The following is a 21615-nucleotide window of genomic DNA, read 5'->3' on the forward strand; positions in this document are numbered from 1 at the left end:
TTGAATTTGGCGCGCAGCAGCTGTTTTCGTTTTGCTATTATGCATTGTTGTTGCCTTTGGCACTGTGAATAAACCTAAATTGGCACAAAGCTGACATAAACAAAAAAAAATTAGCAATCGGCAAAGCCACAAAAAATACACCCAGTGCTTAGTCAACCTAAAGTCATGGATCCCACCATATCCGTCTCTAAAGGCTGCTTTGTGTACAAAAATGGCGCTACTCGTGCCAATCCCAATAAAAAAACGCCAACCAAGCGTAAGAGATCTGTCCAAGCCGCGTCTGAGGTAACCAGCAGTCTCCTGGGTAAGGAGCTCACGTCGCAGCCTCTGTATGCTGCCTATACGGAATGCTGGCATCAAATGCATAACCACATCGTCGTGCTACAGTCGGAGAGCAATTCTCGCACCCTGGAAGAGTTAGAGGAGTTTGTCACAGGGGCTGGAGAGGGCAGCAGGCAGGAGGATATTCTGCCAACAGCAGCACTGCTCACGGGGATCAATCAACCCGATCATCTCAAGCAATTCGAATCGTTGACGCAGCACTTGAATGCCAAGCAAGCAGCAAGAGTTGCTGTGCTTCAATCTAGAGATTGTGCAACGCTGAAGGCGGCTGTGGAGTCAATGGTGTATAATTTGATGGAGGCACAGCCATCGGCGGATGACGCAAACGAGGATGAGGAAACGGAAGATGATCGCGATCGCAAACGTTTGCGTCGCAGTCAATGCACCATGAAGCAGCTGCATTTGTGGTACGACAACAACTATCGTGGTGAAGGGGTCAAGCGTCAAGTGCTCTTGGTGATTTTGCCCGACTTTGAGTGCTTCAGTGCTAGCGTACTGCAGGATTTCATTCTTATTCTCAGTGCGCAGTGCGATCGCCTGCCGTTTGTCCTTGTGCTTGGCGTTGCCACAGCCATGACAGCGGTGCATAGCACTTTGCCCTATCACGTGAGCAGCAAGATCAAGTTGCGTGTCTTCCAGACTCAGCCAGCGCCCACGGGCCTCAATGAGGTAAGCATTGGTATTCCCTAATTTTATAGTTCCACTTATTCATTTGACAATCTCTCAGCTGCTGGACAAGGTGCTGCTCTCACCCAAATATGCATTCCATTTGTCGGGCAAGGCCTTCAAGTTCCTAACGCATATCTTTCTGTACTACGACTTCTCCATACAAGGTTTCATTCAAGGCTTTAAGTACTGTCTCATGGAACACTACTTTGCAGGCAATGCCTATGCACTGTGCACCAGTTATACTAAAGCGCTGGGTCGCATCCAACAGTTGACGCACGACGACGTGGAGACCATTCGACGCCTGCCATCATTTCGTCCTTATGTGGAGCAGATCAATGATTGCAAACGCATTATTGCCGTGCTCACCGACGATGATTATCTGAAGAAGAAGTTGCCTCAGCTATTGCGAGACTGTCTGCTCCATTTTATGCTCTTTCGCTCGAGTCTCGAGTTCTTCACAGAGCTGGTCGGCGATCTGCCTCGTTGTCCGCTGGGCAAACTACGTCGCGAACTCTACGTGAACTGCTTGAATAAACCGATTGCGCAGCAGGCCGAGTATAAGGAATGCTGGCAAATGCTGAGCTTCATGTCCAAGGATGAGTTTATTGCCAAGGTGTCCAGAGCTATTGCATGCACAGATCAGTTTCTCAGCGAACAGATCGTTCCCTTGGAGCTGGGTGACGCTTGTGCCGCTGAGATGCGCACTGAGCTGCAGACACTCAAGAAATTGCTAAACGATGTCGAATTGGCTACCATGGAAACGCATGCAGTTACCATTGAATCCACATGCTCATCGACAGACGCCCGCCCCTTGGCTGATCTCACGCAAGTCGCCTCACGGCAACAGTTAAAGGAGCAGCTGCTGCAGCGCAGTAAACATGATAAGCAACAGTCACTCTCAGAGTACTCACGCGCCTTGCACAAGGTGCTCGATCATATCGAGACGCACTTGGTGCTTGCCCACCTGCGTCCCCTGCAGAATGCACCGCCATTGCATGAGCTCTACGTTTTCAGCGACATCGCGACGGTGCGCCGCAATATTATTGGCGCTCCACGCGCTGCTCTCCACACGGCGCTCAACAATCCGCATTTCTATATGCAATGCAAGTGCTGCGAACTGCAGGATCAATCGCAGCTGGTTAGCACCATGCCAGATCTCTCAGTAGTCTATAAATTGCATTTGGAGTGCGGTCGCATGATTAATCTCTTTGACTGGATGCAGGCATTCCGCTCCGTGTTGCGTGCCGGTGATGAACGTGATGAGCAGGAATCTAACCAGGAACAGCTTGATCCGCAAGTTCAGTGAGTATTGCTATACATATTTGTAATGCTGAATCGCATATTCATTACTTTTTGTCTGCACACAGAGCACGCTTTACTCGCGCCGTGGCCGAACTACAGTTCTTGGGCTACATTAAGATGTCCAAACGGAAGACGGATCACGCCACACGCTTGACCTGGTAACCTGGTACATAAATATATCTTATATATATCTTAAGGCCATTAAAGAATCCTGATGTTATTCTTCAAAGCAAAATAAAAAATGAAAGTATCGTATTATGAAATAATTTTAAAATTTCCGGAACCCAGGGCAGCTCTCTTTGGGCGGAGCAAAGCCTCCACTCCATATATTCATATATGTTAACGACCAGTAAAAATAAGTTTATGATTACTTTTTATTTTATTTTATTATCAATTTTTAATATTATTGGGATAACTCATGAGACACCCATACACCGAGCTTTTTTGTTAAATTTTTCGACTTTAAATGCCTATGGACGGTTTCCGTGCTTAGTTGCAGCTCCTCTGCGATGGTTCTAATAGTCACATGACGATCTCGATCCACTATTTCCATGATTTTATCCGTATCAACGGTCACTGGTCGTCCGGAAGGCTTGGGTGTTTCGGTATCAAAATTGCCACTTCGGAATCGCCTAAACCACTGTTCGGCGGTTTGAATCGAAAGTTTGTTATCTCCTAAGACAGCAATAATCTGTCTGCGAGATTCCGCAGCAGTTTTTCCCTGTGCGAAATAAAATTTTAAAATTGCCCGAATTTCTGCGTTTGTGAATTCCATTTCAATCGATTGTAATTTTTTAACGCGGAAGCTCATGTAAACAAGCGAAGCGCGAAATTTGAATGTAAAAACCGGTATGTCATTACCAAACAACCTAATACTTTATAATAAAACTGAAAGATACCAAGGAAGTAAATAAATTACCATGGTTTGGTATTTCTTTAATAGATAAAATGTTTCAATTTTTAAATATCGTTACGATATGTATCTTGGCCTCTTTATACCATATAGGGAAAAATGTAGTTTAAATTCTACACACTTTTCACAATCTAATTTTGATTTTCCACATTTGCAAGCAGATTTAACTAATGTCAAGGTTAAAAAGAAGGGCCCTTACTATCAGTATAATTGTAACTCACATAAACAAATCTATTAATAGCTCACCCAGCACTAACTTTAATCAAAAAGGCCGCTGTAAATGTTATAAAATTGAACATATGTTCGTAATGCACGTATGTTTGCTTAAATCTTGAGGCAAAGCCAGACCACTCTCATTTCTGTTTGTTGGAGTATTTACCACAAATTATTTGAAATATGGTGCAAGTGTCGCATTAAGAGCATAAAGACAAACGGGGTGTTGAGCACAGTGGTTGGGTCCCAACCACAATTGCCAATATACAAACTGCGGGAAGCACCCTATATTCTCTAGTCCAATCTTAAAATTGTATAAAATGCACAGGAGTCCGAAGAATTTCCGCAGTTCTTCTCCTACTTTGGACTGAGGACTGTCTATAGTCCGTGTGGTATATTAAAAATTCGAACTTTGGATATATACTAAAACAAGAAGCAAATATGTATACGCTATTTTCTCTAAGGAAAATGGATTTCCTCATTGTCTTGTTGTTTCTTTCAACATTTTTGAGGGGCATTGGAGCAGCGCCAATGGAGGTATGTAAATATAATATTATATTTATATATTCCAACATTTATTGTTTATTTACAAGGCTAACGAGGTTTGCATGCTGAGGTCAGGAATAGCTGAATGTTCGTCAGGTAACTATACCTGTTGGAGATTCTTAGTTTTGTAGTATTAAGTAAGATTAAGGTTTTATAAGTTTGTTTCTGATTTTCATTTCTCAACAAATTCATGCAGAAATGAAACTCAGGATTAAAAGGATAATATATTGGGATAATTTAATAAGTTATATACATATATTTTAAATACGTTTAAATAAGAAAAGTGCTTGTTCCAAATTCAAATTCAGATCACCTAAAATTCTCGACACGTTTCATATATGTAATTAGTTATACAAATGGTTATGTTCTATACTTACATATGTACATATATGAGATATTTGAATTCGGAACAACTGGAATTTGTACAGCTTCTACACACAATTTTACACCATCGCCGAAAACATTTCCAAACTTAAAACTATTAAAGACATTTCACCAATATTAGTTTAAATATATTTAAAATTGGTGAAAAATTAGGCACGTATAAATGTCATCTTAAAGTTATTTGCTTTTAATTTTGATTTGCTTTTCTTTGATTTAACAATTGGGTTGGGTTGGCTGGCAAAAATCCTCAGACTTATCCCTCCTCGCGGGTGCCGGCTGGACAATGGACGATGTGGTGCTTTTTGGCGCTGCAAAGTCTAGCTAAGGTAACGATTACTCCAATGGAATTGTTGAATCGTTACCATGGTCTTGAGGTATCTTATACATATGATTTGATATCCAATTTTTCTAAAAGATGTATTCTGTTTTTTAGGTAATCCTATATAATATGGTTTGTAAGTAGGATGATCTTTAAACTTAAGTCGTTTCTAGTACTTACTTGAATGATCAAAAATTATTAAGAACGTTAATAAAAAAAGCAAATACATATATTAAAAAAATGTTTGACTTGTTAATAGTCTGCTTATGCTAATGGAACCAAAATTTATTACTATTAAATAAAAATAGATGTTGAAAATTCAACAGAATTAATTACATTTTAATACAGAAACTTAAATCTAAGCGTTTGCCTTAAGCGCCATCTATGATTTTTTGTATGCAACTTTCTAACCGCTAAGTTAGCTAAATGCTGAACACAGTCCAAAAGCGCCATCTATTTGAAATTGTATTTTAACATAACGCTGTTTATTGAGGACTGTTATTGAGTAATGTTATTGTAGCGGTGCAAGTAAAAATAGCATTTTGAACAAGCGAACCACATGACCGGTGTAGCCGTGATCGTCTAGTGGTTAGGACCCCACGTTGTGGCCGTGGTAACCCAGGTTCGAATCCTGGTCACGGCAATGCTGCAATACGCATTGTCACGGAACCGGTTTTTTTTATATTGAAAACTTTGAATATTAAATTTAATAAATTTATTAAATTTTTTATTAAAAATGCATTCTAAAAGTTTTGTATTTTTTACTGTTATGTTTATAACAGAAAGCAATAAAGGTGTGCTTATGGCAGTGTACTGATTTTTACCACCTAAATCATATTCCAAAATCTTAGTTCTTTGATCGTAATTATGGATTACCATTAATAGGCGACTTACTAATACTGTTCCCCCGTTTAAACAACGGTTTTTGTGAACCCAACGTAGCCGTGATCGTCTAGTGGTTAGGACCCCACGTTGTGGCCGTGGTAACCCAGGTTCGAATCCTGGTCACGGCAATGCTGCGATATGCATTGTCACGGAGTTTGGGAGGTTTTTTTTTAAATTTTTTTATTCAAATTAAGAAGTTGCCAGTCCATAATTTTGAGATCAACCATTATAAAATTAATATGAAAAGCTGGTTTCGTGAATGTTGCATTTGTTATATATTTAGATTTTGATTATTTACATTACCGTTTTGCATAACATAAATACATACGATATATATTCATACATATAAATAGCATTTTAATAATTATTGTAATTGAAACTATTTTCCGTTATTTAAACAGTGGCATAAAGCTTTATCTATTTGCAATTACCCCATCGTATTGCATGAATTTGTGAATCAATTCATAGTACAACGCACTCGCCGCCGCACTCAACGCACACTTGACGAGCATTTAAATCTCGCGTGCGGCTCACACGCGGAATGTATAAAATAAAAAAAGAATAAACAATTAAAAATGTGTACGAAATGTTTGAATTAAACTACAAGTTTTTCATTTTTAAAAAGAGGACACAAAATAGAAATGCCTAAAACAGATGAGAAGTAAAGAGGACCACAAGATATGAATTTCTTTTCATCTCTGGCGTCGACAACTGCTTAAGCTTTATTCATCTATTGCTGGCCATAGAGTAATTCGGAGCCAGGCGGTATCTTGCTGGGATCGATATTGGCGCTAAAGTAATTGGCGGGCGAGGCAACAACCGGTTGTGGTTGTTGATGCTGTTGTTGTTGTTGTTGGGCCAATGCCTGTGGCAATTGTTGCTGCTGTATCTGCTGATCATGCTGTGGACTGTGTGCTTGTTGCAAGGTTAAATTGTAAGGATTCTGTACATACTCCTGATAGATATCAGCTGCCACATTCGCCGACTGCAACGCAGGTGGAGCCGATTCATAAACTGGCGCAAAGCTGTGCACTATCGATGCATTCGGCATCCTGGCCAGCGATGGATATGCATTGTTCGCCAGTAAATGGCTCAGTGGCACATCATTAGTCTGTTGTTGGTGCTGCTGCTGCTGCTGTTGTTGCTGTTGCGCCTGCAACTGTTGTTGGTACTGTTGCTGCTGCTGGTATTGCTGATACAGTAGCTGCTGCTGCTGTTGTTCATGATAACTTGGCGGTGTCGCTGGCAACTCAATAGCATAACTGCTGCTGTTGCTACTGACGACGGGAGTGCTTGGCTGTGATCGTTGTGGCGATTCCAAAGGTCTGTGCACGGGTGTCGTATACGTTGCTGCTGCTGCGGCTTCATTTACCAGATCGGGCAGCGATGTGTTGACGCTGCTACTGCCATTCGTGTAGCTCTGCAACTCGGCGGGCTGCAGTGGCTGTGAAGTACCGAAAGACCGTGAATTAAGTACTCAAATGATGCCGTAAGATATCACTTACCTGAGCAAATATAAAGCTGGGCGCTTGCTGCAAGGCTTCAGCCATCGGCGGCTGTAGAATAATGCTGCGCCTTGGCGATTCGACAGGTGATGCTAGGATGGGTGTGGCCACAACACTCGCAGTTAGAGAAGGAGCCACAGGCATTGGAGCAGCAGCAGCCGCAGTTGGAATCACTTCAGACGGAGCAGTTGCTGTCACTGGCAAACCAATACTCAATTCTGATGTCAACGGTGCCGGACTAGGCAGTATTTCCACCTGGGGCAACTGTAGCACCTGCTGAGCGCTGGCATTGTTGGTCAATGTTTGAGCTCGCTTGCCTGCAAATAGTTTGTGAGCAGTTGCAATGGTTAATTATATAATATAGAAAAACAATTAACACATGAAATAAAAAAGGAATGAAATGTAATGGAAAGTGGATTCAATTGATTTGATTGGATTTAATCTTCTTGGCCAAACTCTTGAGTAACTTGAGCTTGAAACGCAAACGTGCCCAGGGTTTTTTATGCCGCTTCACCAGCTCGGCCGTCTGAGTTGCATAGTCCAGACTCTTAGCGGTGCATACTGAAAACGGTGCCAAATCATAGTTATGAGTTGGCAGCAATGGCAGTGACATGGAATGATCATAAACGACTTTGGTTATGTCCAGCGAAATAGCTGGCGAGACCAAATCTAGAGGCGGACAGGTACCGTAGATTAAATCGAGAAAGTATCTCCAAAAAACAAAACCGGCATAGGGCACGCACCTTCGTCGTGGAACAGCTCCGATTTAAGATTGGGCAGAAATTCACCAATGCGACGCCAAGTCAGCTCCCAAAGCGCCTGTTGCAGTGTTCCGTCCTGATTGTGAAACACACGCACCGAATGCATCACCAGCAACATGTTTTTCAGTATCTCCTGCATCTGCTCCGAAAGCGTGTCCGATCCCACCTTCATAAAGCGCTCAATGTACCCGAGAATGTCGAGCCACAACTCATTGAAGGTGCCACCCAGCTCGATGAGTGTCGTCAGATGCTGTAGAAACATTTTCGACATAATCGTGGCCGTGCGTATGCGTGACTCCTCCAACAACGATGCATCTAGCTGGGCAGCCGACGCACTCTCTGGCAGCAGCTCGTTCAGCAGCGGGAACAGCACATGCTGGAAGCAGGAGCTCCACTCCGCTCCCGACAGGGTCTGCAAGTCGTGCACCAAGAGCGCACGTTGCTGAAGACAAGAGATGGCATGTGTGCGCACCTCACGCCGCCGATCCATGGCCAGCCTAGCGATGCCCTGCAGCAGAGGACACCAGCCAGGCGTCCAGAGTGCCGACGACTGTGGCACCGTGCATCCCTCCTCGGCCCACCAGCGGAAGATTTGCGCTGTGCGCGTATACAATGTGTACATCAGATCCAACAGCTGTATGGACAGTTGCTCATACCGCTGCGCCAACTCCTCCTGCTCGGCGGCATTTGGTTGCTGACTATCAGTTCCATCTGCCAGCGAAGTTAGATTTCCAGTGGATATCGACATGGTGCCGCTAAGTTCTCGAGAGTAATCCTGCCGCTTCTTCACGTTGCGCTTCTTGGCAACCGACTCGAACTTGCGACGCTGACGTATGCCACCATCGCGACAGGCCTCGACAAAGATGCGTATGCACCGTACGCACGCCTCAAAGTTGTAGGGCGTAATGTGAGCGACGCTCCGCACAATAAAGGCCAGCGAATCCCAGCACTTGAATAGCGCGAAGGGCGCATGATCCAGCAGTTGGCAATTGAATACCAATGTGCTTGCCACTGGCGTGCTTGAGCTAGGCGGTGATTGTGGCCTGAAAGCAAGAGAGGTCGTGAATAAACTAAGATAGCGTGGAATTTAAGTTTCACATTACCTGGATGCTGTCGTTAGCTCGCTGTCCTTATTGTTGACCAGTATCCAGTTCTCTGCGCTGGGACTCGAGGTAGATGCCACAGTGCTAGTCGCTTTGCTCAGCTCCGAATCAGATGTATAACCCCGATCCACTGCTGCTCCTGTGGCATCCTCCTCTCCGCTTAAAGCGCCATCCGATGCGGCGTGTCCATTGGTCTGCTGCTGCTGTTGTTGTTGTTGCAGTGCATCCTCAAAGTTGGGCGGCACAGCGCCAGCGCCCACACATTCAAGCAAATTGAAGATTATCTGCCAATCCTGCTCGGAGTGTATGTTTTGCGCCGAAGTTTTAAGCAGCTCATAGATGCCAATTGAGACTTGCTTGGAGATGCGCAGCAAGAGTACCGGTTTAAGTGTCAACAGCATTTTGAGAGATTGAAGCACAATGGGACAGAGCTCCTCGTTCCGCATCAAATAGATTGCCAGCTTCAGCACGGCCACAATACAACGATTGAGTAGATAATCGTAACCATTCTGGGCACTACCATGCAGAAGTTGATACATTTTATCACGTACCGCGGGCCACAGGGGAATCATGCGATCCCGATTATGTACTACAATCTTGACCAGAAACTCCATCCAAAAGACGGTGATATCTTCGGCATATGCCTGGCCAGAAGATTTTGGCGCCTCTGGCGCTTTTATCAGCGACAACACACATTTCAGTAGCTCCTGCAGCGATTCCAGTTGCACAAACTTGGACTCTTGCAGCATTTGATCTAGTTGACACTCCTTGATGCACTTTCGCCCATGCTTGATAAAGTCCTGCTCTTCGTACGTTGGCTCACGCTGTCCTTCTGAACTAATGAACGAATACAAGCTGGAGAACAGACTTTGCTCCTGTTTCTCGCGTGGCTTCTCCAATATGAGCAAAGCCTTGCCGTTGGGCTCGCAAAAGTCCTCCACCTCGATGAGAGTTTTGGGCAGCAGTTTCAGACGGAATAGCTGCAGAAACAGATCCAAAATATGCTTCCAACTCTCACGCAAACAGTCGCCATAACCGTGCACCAGCAGAAATACAGTTCGCATTGCCGACTGCGCCTTGGCATTGAGTCCAAAGTTGACCGCCTGTTGAATCTCGTTGTTTGCCGGCACCGGTTCGTGTTGCTCGACGCTGCTTAGCAATGTTGTAAATTTGCACAATGTCAGAATGAGTGCATCAAAATCAGCATGAAGATTATAATGCGCCGATATAGCTGCAGATTTGCTAAAGCCTATAAATAATAAATATTCATGAATTCACTTGAAAATGCCACCTTATTATTTGCAACTGCTTACCAGCCAAGGTGCGCTGGTAACCCGTCTCAGTGCTCTTGTCAAACATAAAGCTGAGCGCACTCAATGAGGCGCCCCAAACAATGTTAAAGATTTGCACATCGTAAGTGGCGTCGTGCACATAGTGGAAGTGACCATCGTGGGTGGCGCCGCGTCGCAACAGCATCTTCCACAAATAGTTTTCACGCACGAGTCCAGTCTGCTCAGCAGGCATCACGATCTCCTCGTTTCTGAGGATTGAGTAATTATTAATAACTTGAAATTGCATGAAATAGAAAGCGCCTTCAATTGGGCTTACTTAATGCCATTGAATATCTGTCCCAGCATTTCTTGATCAAAGTCCTCACCACCATTTAGGCCACGCAAATTCTTTGTGAAATCCTCCAGAGTCATTGGCACATTCAAACGCTTGGCATTGGAATTATGCTGGTCCATGTTCAGCATAATGATGGCATACGCCAAGCGAAAGGCGGCATCCGTATTGGCAAATGGCTCCTTGTTTTGATTCTGCAATTCATACAAAATTTTTAATTAAATTACAAATATAAATTCCAAACAATCTACACTGTCCACTCACGTGCCAATGATCTGAGAAGTGCTCCAGGACGAGGAATATCAAAGGGGCTTCACCGGGCAAACGGAACGTCTCCAAATAGAGACGCAGCGCCTGATCTACGCGGAGTCCCGTAAAATCGAACGAGTCGACGAAATTGATTAGAATCTTCGAGTCCACATTCTTCTTTTTGGAAATATATTCGCCAATCATTTTCTTGTCGAGACCTGGATTCTCGCGCAGAAAGAGCGCCACCTGCATGGGATCGAGTTGGGCATGGAGTATGCCATGCTCCTGCAGGTATTGTATACCTTTGTCGGGTCGCTGATTAAACCACTCGGTGCCCTTAGACAGCAGTCGTTTCTTCTCCTTAACGTTGACCAGCTGTTCGCTGGTAATGTCGCCACTCATGCTCTTTGATTGCAATCGCAGACGCTGTGAACTGCTGTTAATAAAGCTCGCAATATTCTCGACCGGCTCCTCGCCATTGTCGATAACAATCCCCTCGAGTCCGCTGTTGTGACGCGAATGCCGACTGCCGCCAACATTAGCTTGCGATGCTGCTGTTTGCACAACGGAAGCGTTGTTTTTAGCTGCAGCACAATTGCGCTCAATGCAATCGATGACGCTGATCAATGTGTCCATGGAGATGATGTGAGTGCTATACACCGCATTTGTGGCAGAAAGCGTGTACTTGCTCAGCAGATTGGTGAGACTCTCAAACATATCGGTGCAGTACAAATCGCAGTCGTAATTTATGTACAGTTCAGTGACAAAGCCAGGAATACGCCACAGCTGAAGCAGATTGTCAAGTGCTAGTTCGCGCATCTCGTATGGAGTTTTCGGATTGTCACTGGCAATAATTTCACTTAACTTTTTCAGATAGCCCTCCAACTGGAACTTTAGATGACCGCGCAGCGATTCAAATAGCAAAAAGCAAAGCTGCAAATCAGCAGCAAAGATGCTCAGACGTTCCGAAGTCAACAGCTGTACAATATAAAAATAAGAATTAATGAGTGGTAAAACTTTAAAACAACAACAGCTGACTCACAGATATCAAGTTCCTGCACAAATCATCCTTAACCAGCGCCAACAGCGTCTCGTATTTGCCAATATTGTCGGCGGCTACCTCAAAAGCAACGGTAAGCAAACTCAGACCCGTGTGTATCATGCTGTCCGAATTCTGTTTGTCCAGAGGATTACACAGAATGATTAGAAATCGAAACAATTCCTGAATAAAAGGTAGACCATATGGCGTCAGTGTGGCGGACAATGCAGCCGAATCCTCCGCAGATGTTTGCTGCGTAAAACGAACTCCAACCGAGTTGATGTATTCACTGCTGTTCGCTTCGGTCAGCGTGGCCACCGCCGTCGACGACACGTCGTCGCAATCAGCAGTTTCCTCCGGCTCAGCTGACTGCTCGACTTGAATAGCTGGCACATCAACTGGTGCATCTAGTTGTGCTGTGGCTGCTGTTGTGGTTGTGGTTGGCGTTTGCGTGATCTTGCCCTGCATATCTAAAATATTGCCAGCTGGAGATGCAGGCGTTGTCGCCAGAATGGACGCCTTTAAATGCGCCGGTGCAGCGAGCGTGCTTTGAGGTGTCTGTGGCGGCTCTTCGCCTGTCGGTGCCTTCTGCTGCACAGCGAGCGACTGTGATGTTTTGCGTTTATGTTTCTCAGGCGGTGCACCAGCTGCTTCTGAGATGGTGAATCGCTTTTGTAGAACAGTGTCACTACGATCCTCCGTGAATTGTGGCAAACGCATAAAGAATAGCAACACCATATCCTTGAGCGATTGCTCGGCCGAGCGTCGCAGCAATTCACTGAGGCGCGGTTCAAAACAAATTTTAAAGCAACTGAGCATCACCTCGCACATGGACTCATTGCTGACGGCAGCCCCTTCGGGACTTCGGATCAGTGTGTGCAGCACTTCGATGACACGCATAAAGGTGACGCTATCCGACGATTGATCGGTGCCCATGAAGCGAGCATGCGTGACAGCGTCCGCAATCAGCTCCACAATCACAGCCAGATTTGGAGTTGTGGGATCTACAGGAATTTCATTAATTCAAAGTATCAAAGAGCTTGATTGACTTACCAATGAGGCCATACGACAGGAATTTGTTAACCGAGGCTAGGGCAAGACTAGTCAATGGCCCTGTGGTGTCCGCTGTGCGAATCACCTCGAGAAAAGGCGCCAGAAAAACATTTGGCTCAATTAAACGCAAATCCTCAATGCGATTTAATATTTGCTTCAGATCGATGAAGTGCTTGAGTAACGCATCCTTCTCCTCGTCCTGCAAATGTCTTGGTGTTGCAAATGTGCTCGCTGCTATCGTTGGTGAGGCACTTACCACGTAGGCTGTTGCATTCCAGCGTGTTCCACGTCGCATGGCCGTCATTAAGGTGGCCATTTCACCGCGCACCACATAAATACCGTTGCCTGGCAGTGACATTGTGCTTGTGCTAGGTTCAGGCTACTCTTTAATTGCACCTAACTGGCTTCCACTTTTCACAATTTGCGTTTGCTGTTGTTGTTGGTGCAGTGTTCTCTTCTCACATATGTATTGTATGTTTTACTGCCACTTGGACACGGCGCACACACACACAGACATGCACACACACATGTACACTCTCGCCCACATACACGCACGATAGCAGTACGGTGGCTGCGATTAATTCAACATTTTATTTATATGAAATTTATCAATAATTTGTTTTCGACGTTTTTTTTTGGTGACGTTTGCGACGTGTATGTTCTGATTTAAGTTTATTGAGATGCAACCCTGATAGAGTCTTGTTGATATTATGTCGATATATCGATAGATTTACAAAATTCTGCATGTGCGTCAAGATAGCTCCGCAACTTTAGCGTCACATATCGATAAAAAAATATCGGCTAAAAAAAACTTTTTATTTTCGTCTTTTTACGTGGTATTTAAACTAAAATTAAAAAAAGTTTGAATGCAAAACAATAGAAAATTAAATTATCTTTCTATTAAATCCATGTTCGTCAAATTTCATGCAGTATTTATGCACTAAAATCGTGATTGAAAAATTGGGGTAGCAACATTTTTGCAAATATCTCGGCTTTGACGAGTTGTCGGCCAAATCGGCTTATAACAAGTTATAGAGTATTGTTTTATAAATATACCCTCAAAAATTCATAATTTTAAAACTTTTCGTTTTTGAGATATTTGAGAAAAAGTACGATAACCTCAGCTCCAGCCCCATACAAAATGAGCACAAAAAATCAATGCTACCGATTAATGACCGTAACTTTTTTTTGACTTTCTTGTCGGCCATAGCGCACATTATACTTTCGTAGATATAACTATAAGGAAGATATATAGCAATTTTGGTTGCAATCCAATTTTCTGCTTTTGAGAAAATTGACCTTTTCCTAACCCGCAAAAACAAGTTCATTTCGCAGGTGCATCAAATCACTGGAACCAGCGTGGAACCAGTCAGTGTTAAATAACACCATTTGGACTTTGGCGGGACTTCAAATACTTGCAGAAAATAACTAAATGAAACAAATATTACTATAATTTAAAATTACATTTAAATACTCTATTTATATATATATTACTTTGTTATAATTAATAAATATACGCAATTAAATATTCTTATTTAAATCGTAATTTTGCAGTTTACTTGATCACTGTTAGCGGCAAAACTTTATGTTAACGCTATCATCAAATTATTCTTAATATTTGCAGAACTTATAGGCCATGTCGCGCTATTTCATTCTATTCGAATCAAATAGATAAATATTTTGCTTTTTGTTTTATTCAAATCGGTTAAGCCGTTTTCGAGAAAATTCAATTTTTGTGATTATTGCGAAAATTACAAATAAATTTCAATTTGGCATGGCAACGCTTAACATCTGCGAAGCTAGTAAAAAGTTAGCGTCGAATTTTTGTTTTGCAGATTTTTCAACATTTTGACTATGTACATAATTGGTCAATACTTTAAAAAATAGATAATTAACATATGTATCATTTCCCAATATATACTACATAGCAAAATATCATAGTTTCCGAGAAAATTCAAAATAACATCTACATTTTTCGATTATACGCTCTCCTAGACTTTGTCTGAGAAGGCGCGCATTGTTATAATATAAACATAAAAAATTCGAATGCTTTGCAATTTGTTTTATTCAAATCGTGATTTTCATTTTCGAGAAAATCGCATTTTAGTAGAATAGTACACATTTTTGAATTTTTGCGCAATACCTAAAGTAGTCAAAGCGTTGCCAAATTTAAAAAATGGCGATCATGTACATACCTATTTATCATATTTATTACCCATATATATCCCCAACTTATTGGCCATGTCGCGCTATTTCATTCTATTCGAATCAAATAGATAAATATTTTGCTTTTTGTTTTATTCAAATCGGTTAAGCCGTTTTCGAGAAAATTCAATTCTTCTTGTGATTATTGCGAAAATTACAAATAAATTTCAATTTGGCATGGCAACGCTTAACATCTGCGAAGCTAGTAAAAAGTTAGCGTCGAATTTTTGTTTTGCAGATTTTTCAACATTTTGACTATGTACATAATTGGTCAATACTTTAAAAAATAGATAATTAACATATGTATCATTTCCCAATATATACTACATAGCAAATTATCATAGTTTCCGAGAAAATTCAAAATAACATCTACATTTTTCGATTATACGCTCTCCTAGACTTTGTCTGAGAAGGCGCGCATTGTTATAATATAAACATAAAAAATTCGAATGCTTTGCAATTTGTTTTATTCAAATCGTGATTTTCCTTTTCGAGAAAATCGCATTTTAGTAGAATAGTACACATTTTTGAATTTTTGCGCAATACCTAAAGTAGTCAAAGCGTTGCCAAATTTAAAAAATGGCGATCATGTACATACCTATTTATCATATTTATTACCCATATATATCCCCAACTTATTGGCCATGTCGCGCTATTTCATTCTATTCGAATCAAATAGATAAATATTTTGCTTTTGTTTTATTCAAATCGGTTAAGCCGTTTTCGAGAAAATTCAATTCTTCTTGTGATTATTGCCAAAATAATATTACCATGGTGGCAACACGTGTTACGGCCGAAAGTTGGGCCACCCTTTATGAACTTGGTGGCAACTCTGAACATAACGGAATAGTGCTTTATGTTCTGCTAAACAACAAGTTCTGCACAAGTGATTTACATATAAAGTTAAAAGTTAATAAAGGGAGAGTAAACAAAATATTGAAAATGCCACGTAAATTGATGTCCACCAAATCGTAAGTACATAAAGTAGTACATATGTGTATTACATCCGGTGCGCACTTTAAGTGCAGTATCATACATACATATATGTATATACATATATGCATGTACATATATATATATGCAGTGGCGCTTTTGTGACAATGCAGCGGCCATTCCGGGAAAATATAAATTGATTGGAAAAGTGTGTGTTCAAAGTGAATAATATTGTTTTGAATTTTCAATGCCATAAATATATATTCGAAGTGTATAAATATATATACATATACATATATATAGATATAAAATTATTATTATTCACTTTGCAACACAATTTTTCTCAATATCTGAAAAGTCCCTGTACTGCCTTTAAAAGCGTCCCTGTATTTAATACAAGTAATAATTTCAGAGTCGATGGCCTTAGTAGCTAGCACTTCCTTCTTTTATTATTGTGTATAATAAGTAACATGTAATTAAATAAATAATTTCAATGTTTCCTTTGCATTTATAGCAACTATGGATACAAGAATGCTGTACAGGAGGCAGTTTCCGAAGGACTAATTTCCGGAAGCACACTTTCGACGTTGGATTACCAAATATTGTTGGACAAACTAAATGCCAATCAGAAGCGAGTGGTTCCATTTGCCAACAATAGCAAGAATCGTTATGCCTTGCTAAAGTGCTTCCAACGTGTAAGTATTAAAAATTTGAATTTAATATATGTAAATATTTGTAGATCATTTCAATTCTAATTTGAATTTTTATATAGTTTCAGGCAAAATCCAATGATGTCCCTAATGGAGTCTGTGAGTCTACTGACATTTCCATTGAGCCGGCAGACGAAACATTAATAGAAGCCAATTTGAAATGTTTTCGAAAAAAATGCCACAGTGGAAATGCAAGTTTGAATCGATCGGTCCTCCTAGTGGACAATTTGAATAGCCCACGTGCAATCTTTACAAAATGCAAGTATGAGGACTGTAAATTTAAGGTAATCGATTTTAAAAATATGTATTCTTTATTAACTAACCAGTTCTCTGCCTCACAAAGTATACAGCACATGATTAGAGAAGCTTACAGCTCTCATAATAATGCGTGTGTTCTATACTTTAAGAAGCTAAGAATTAATAAGTTAAATTTTGTAGCGTATGGTTATTGTAAGGATCCATCTTGCAATAGCTTTATATTTAAAGGGTCTTTTGATGGGGTCGTTAAAGTTTTAACAAGTAGTCTTAAAATAACACATACTAAGTATTTAAAAAAACAAACGCAGTGCAGGGCTGTAAACAGATTTATGGAAAGAGCCTCCATAAAAAACTGTACTGCGTTTGAATATAGAATTAAAAAAATTAACAAGTTAAATATGACTAGAGCTTTAGTTGGTAATGACCAGATGACAAATGAGAAACTGCCTTTTTATAGAAATTTAATATCAGAAAACAACGCCAAATTTGATTTCGACAAGGATCCTTTTGTCGATGCTTTCGGTATGATTTCTAAAGGGCATTCTCATTTTATTCAGTATTTATCAACCAAACTCGAAGTCTTTTTATGGGACAAAGAACATATTAATATGTTATTGACCCATATAAAACAAGGCACTTTACATATGGATGCCACAGGAAATGTAGTGCAGCCTTTGCACTTTGTAAAGAAGAGAATATTTTTGTATTCATTAGTAGCCCATATCCCTAAGCTCCATATTGTATTCCCAGTAGCTCATGCAATACTTTCAAATCATACATCGTATGACATTGGAAGATTTTTGTGCGAGTTACGGGAGTCTTGTTTAAAAAATCGATTCAAATGGCCTATTTGCAGGAGAATAATAACCGATGTTAGTTTTGCTATTATTGGGGCCATTTTAAAAGAGTTTAATAATCTTGATATTGTAAATTATAATGAAATTTGTTTTAATTATGTATATAATAATAGTTCCATTTTTCCTAATGTTTGTGTTCAGTTTTGTACAAGTCACTATTGCAAAATTATGTGCCGTAATATTGATGAAATAGTTGGCTTGCACAACATTGAATTAAGAACATTTTTAAGAAATTGCTTAGGTTACGCCTATTCGATTGACAACGTGCTAGAACTAGAAGAATGGTTCAAGAATCTTGCAATCATTCTTCTTTCTCCATGTATTAATAAGATAGTTGATAACGCCAAAGCATATTTTATAAATTACCGTAACGATACACTTTTTTTAAATTTAAATGAACAATTTTTTGCCCAAACACCATTAAATGATAAAGTAACTGATATAACACTAAATTCAATAACTTTGGCAAGTCCGTTTCGTAAAAAATTTGAAACCATTTATATTGAAGTCATTAATAATTTAAATAAATTTAATACATCTTACGCGAACAATATTTTTTACTGTCCGAAAATGTTAGAGTTAATTTTAAAAAAGTATATTGTATATGTTCCCTTCTGGACTAATATTATTGGAATATTTATTGATTCATCTGGCAAAAGACCAAGCAATGGGCCAATTGAATCGTTTTTTAAAACTGTTAAGCATAGTATTATTAAACCGAATAATAAGAAGGGGTTAAAATTGGGCCGCTTTATTCGGAAAATGGAGGAATGCTCTGTTTCCGTCATGAAGCAGCTTCAACTTTCTCTCCCTTCACACGACCAACTAACCAACGTAACTATCATTAGACCAAAAAATAATAAACTTAGAATTAACGAAACTAAATATTTAGATGAAATGGCTGATAAGCGAAAGCTCTCTCGACATATTGAAAGATGGCAAAAGCCAGCTTTGAAGAAGCTTAAAGTAGGAATGTTTAAAAATGATTTTTCCACTTTGGAAAAATTCCATGACTCTAAAGTCAAAGATTGTCAAAAGGAGGTTGAACAAATTTTTGAACAGGACTACTCGAATTCAGCCATTTCAACTAAATTTAATATGGAAGATATCCATAAAAAATTAATTATTAGATTAAAATCTGAAACTAACATCCTAAATTTAAATAAACAAATAATAATATTAAACTTTGAGTCTCTTTTCAGGAAAGTTCATGGTGACTTGGATAGTCAACAATTTGTTTTAAAATTTGTGTGGGCGATTTGTTTTCGTTAATCGATCAGCGCTGGCTAACAAACTTTATCGTTGATGTTAGCCTCACTGTTCTGATATACGAAAACAAAATCGAAACCATCAAAAATTTGCCTTGTCAATTAGGACAATTTTGCTTTAATAATGATAAATTAATTGGAAAATATATTAGATCTCATAAATTTAAATTACTTATAATTCCCTATTGCTTTGAAAATCATTTTTATATTTTATTTATTAACAAGTCGAGTAAAAAAAATAATATTTTTAGACCCCTTTGGGGATTCGGGGAAAACTTCTTTGTTTGAAAATTATTATATAAAATTGTTAAAACATATAGAGCCTAACGTAACTTATTCCATATTTAAAATACCACATGATACTCAATTTGATAGCTACAATTGTGGCATTTTTATTTTGCAATACGCTGAAAGATTTTTATCAAACACTTCGCTTACTAATTTAAAATCGCATGATTTATTTAGGAGCGAATTGTTTGATAAACTTCTACGGTATGGAGATTCTCTAGATGGTTTTTGTTTACACTGCTGTGCTGAGCAGAAACCACCTTCCGAATCCCAGTGCATTTTTTTGTGATCGACCTATATGCAATAATTGCATACGAGATTATTATGGTGATTCACAAAATTATATTACTTGCAAATTATGTCAAATCTCCGACAGATAAATGTTTTTAATCTTTGTTTTGTCTTCTGCCAAATAGTTTTTCATTATTATTGTTGTCCTAAAAAACTCAATTTTATAATAATTACTTTAATAATAATTACTTTAATTTCATTTCAGGTACTTATGAAACAAGCTTCGACTTGGTGTTCATGTGGACCACTTGAATGTACTGTGTACATCAACGTCCAACACCTCCTCTTTGGCGCAACAAGCTTCGACTTGGTGTTCATGTGGACCACTTGAATGTACTGTGTACATCAACGTCCAACACCTCCTCTTTGGCGCAACAAGCTTCGACTTGGTGTTCATGTGGACCACTTGAATGTACTGTGTACATCAACGTCCAAGACCTACATCAAATTTCGTCCAGGACTTGACTGGAACTTATTATGTATATACATATATTTTTAAACATTTTTCAATTATAGACAAATATTTCGAAAACAAAATTTTCATTTGTGTTTTTTCTTTCATAATGGTATTGAGTTAAAGTTGTTATATATATATATATGTAAATTCAGAAGAGTTGCAGTCATAATATAGCTCTTCAATTATGCTCTAATATACATATGTTCATAGTTTTATAATTATTCAAAATGATTGCCCTGCAGTTCTGAGCGCTAGTTCGTTGCTGGGGAAATAAGCACATACTAGCAGACCACCACTACTTACAAAGTGGCACCTAGCAACGCGTTCTTTAATTTCCGTTTTTGTATGAAATGTACCCATGTAGTGATCGGCGAGGTAAGTACTTACCCATGGCCAATCGACACCTCCAGTTCTGCTGGGTAGATAGTTATGTTCCAGAGTTGCCACCAAGTTCATAAAGGGTGGCCCAACTTTCGGCCGTAACACGTGTTGCCACCATGGTAATATTATTTTGGCAATAATCACAAGAAGAATTGAATTTTCTCGAAAACGGCTTAACCGATTTGAATAAAACAAAAAGCAAAATATTTATCTATTTGATTCGAATAGAATGAAATAGCGCGACATGGCCAATAAGTTGGGGATATATATGGGTAATAAATATGATAAATAGGTATGTACATGATCGCCATTTTTTAAATTTGGCAACGCTTTGACTACTTTAGGTATTGCGCAAAAATTCAAAAATGTGTACTATTCTACTAAAATGCGATTTTCTCGAAAATGAAAATCACGATTTGAATAAAACAAATTGCAAAGCATTCGAATTTTTTATGTTTATATTATAACAATGCGCGCCTTCTCAGACAAAGTCTAGGAGAGCGTATAATCGAAAAATGTAGATGTTATTTTGAATTTTCTCGGAAACTATGATATTTTGCTATGTAGTATATATTGGGAAATGATACATATGTTAATTATCTATTTTTAAAGTATTGACCAATTATGTACATAGTCAAAATGTTGAAAAATCTGCAAAACAAAAATTCGACGCTAACTTTTACTAGCTTCGCAGATGTTAAGCGTTGCCATGCCAAATTGAAATTTATTTGTAATTTTCGCAATAATCACAAAAATTGAATTTTCTCGAAAACGGCTTAACCGATTTGAATAAAACAAAAAGCAAAATATTTATCTATTTGATTCGAATAGAATGAAATAGCGCGACATGGCCTATAAGTTCTGCAAATATTAAGAATAATTTGATGATAGCGTTAACATAAAGTTTTGCCGCTAACAGTGATCAAGTAAACTGCAAAATTACGATTTAAATAAGAATATTTAATTGCGTATATTTATTAATTATAACAAAGTAATATATATATAAATAGAGTATTTAAATGTAATTTTAAATTATAGTAATATTTGTTTCATTTAGTTAT

The 21615-nt window shown here is 39.5% G+C and overlaps 3 protein-coding genes, 1 long non-coding RNA gene and 2 other non-coding genes across 7 annotated transcripts; 5 read left to right on the forward strand and 1 right to left on the reverse strand.

Moving 5' to 3' along the window:
* On the forward strand, positions 1–2570 carry LOC132789074 (origin recognition complex subunit 3). Its single transcript, XM_060796829.1, has 3 exons — positions 1–1011; positions 1070–2313; positions 2379–2570. The coding sequence occupies exons 1-3, from the start codon at positions 166–168 to the stop codon at positions 2473–2475; spliced, it is 2187 nt and encodes a 728-aa protein (XP_060652812.1). The 5' UTR covers positions 1–165; the 3' UTR covers positions 2476–2570.
* A 1229-nt stretch (positions 2571–3799) lies between these two features.
* LOC132792947 (uncharacterized) lies at positions 3800–4865 on the forward strand. Its single transcript, XR_009633056.1, has 4 exons — positions 3800–3976; positions 4033–4081; positions 4621–4743; positions 4803–4865. It is a non-coding gene; the product is annotated as an uncharacterized LOC132792947 (long non-coding RNA).
* A 394-nt stretch (positions 4866–5259) lies between these two features.
* On the forward strand, positions 5260–5331 carry Trnah-gug (transfer RNA histidin (anticodon GUG)). Its single transcript has one exon. It is a non-coding gene; the product is annotated as a tRNA-His (tRNA).
* Positions 5332–5629: 298 nt separating this feature from the next.
* Positions 5630–5701, forward strand: Trnah-gug (transfer RNA histidin (anticodon GUG)). The gene has a single exon. It is a non-coding gene; the product is annotated as a tRNA-His (tRNA).
* Positions 5702–5848: 147 nt separating this feature from the next.
* On the reverse strand, positions 5849–13577 carry LOC132788772 (Golgi-specific brefeldin A-resistance guanine nucleotide exchange factor 1). 2 transcript variants are annotated; one of them, XM_060796336.1, is made up of 10 exons: positions 13163–13575; positions 12907–13105; positions 11857–12857; positions 10830–11792; positions 10551–10759; positions 10256–10482; positions 8943–10191; positions 7822–8882; positions 7079–7395; positions 5849–7017 (listed from the first exon to the last, which is right to left on the reverse strand). In XM_060796336.1, the coding sequence occupies exons 1-10, from the start codon at positions 13262–13264 to the stop codon at positions 6304–6306; spliced, it is 6042 nt and encodes a 2013-aa protein (XP_060652319.1). In that variant the 5' UTR covers positions 13265–13575; the 3' UTR covers positions 5849–6303. The 2 variants fall into 2 exon arrangements, with proteins under 2 accessions (XP_060652319.1, XP_060652320.1); XM_060796337.1 differs by lacking the exons at positions 5849–7017; positions 7079–7395 and adding an exon at positions 7413–7747 and having other exon boundaries at positions 13163–13577.
* Positions 13578–15975: 2398 nt separating this feature from the next.
* Positions 15976–20153, forward strand: LOC132790681 (uncharacterized). The gene is made up of 4 exons (XM_060799315.1): positions 15976–16082; positions 16559–16739; positions 16817–17038; positions 19922–20153. The coding sequence occupies exons 1-4, from the start codon at positions 16054–16056 to the stop codon at positions 20045–20047; spliced, it is 558 nt and encodes a 185-aa protein (XP_060655298.1). The 5' UTR covers positions 15976–16053; the 3' UTR covers positions 20048–20153.
* Positions 20154–21615: the final 1462 nt, after the last annotated feature.

The sequence above is a fragment of the Drosophila nasuta genome, chromosome 3, assembly GCF_023558535.2.
Source record: "Drosophila nasuta strain 15112-1781.00 chromosome 3, ASM2355853v1, whole genome shotgun sequence".
NCBI lineage: Eukaryota > Metazoa > Arthropoda > Insecta > Diptera > Drosophilidae > Drosophila > Drosophila nasuta.

Coding starts and splice junctions, on each gene's coding strand:
- LOC132789074 (XM_060796829.1), top strand. CDS start 166: ATGGATCCCACCATATCCGTCTCTAAAGGCTGCTTTGTGTACAAAAAT. Junction 1,012..1,069: donor CGCCCACGGGCCTCAATGAG/GTAAGCATTGGT, acceptor ACAATCTCTCAG/CTGCTGGACAAGGTGCTGCT. Junction 2,314..2,378: donor CAGCTTGATCCGCAAGTTCA/GTGAGTATTGCT, acceptor GTCTGCACACAG/AGCACGCTTTACTCGCGCCG.
- LOC132788772 (XM_060796336.1), bottom strand. CDS start 13,264: ATGTCACTGCCAGGCAACGGTATTTATGTGGTGCGCGGTGAAATGGCC. Junction 10,483..10,550: donor CAGATATTCAATGGCATTAA/GTAAGCCCAATT, acceptor CTCAATCCTCAG/AAACGAGGAGATCGTGATGC. Junction 10,192..10,255: donor TTACCAGCGCACCTTGGCTG/GTAAGCAGTTGC, acceptor TATTATTTATAG/GCTTTAGCAAATCTGCAGCT.
- LOC132790681 (XM_060799315.1), top strand. CDS start 16,054: ATGCCACGTAAATTGATGTCCACCAAATC. Junction 16,083..16,558: donor AAATTGATGTCCACCAAATC/GTAAGTACATAA, acceptor TTGCATTTATAG/CAACTATGGATACAAGAATG. Junction 16,740..16,816: donor TGCTAAAGTGCTTCCAACGT/GTAAGTATTAAA, acceptor ATTTTTATATAG/TTTCAGGCAAAATCCAATGA.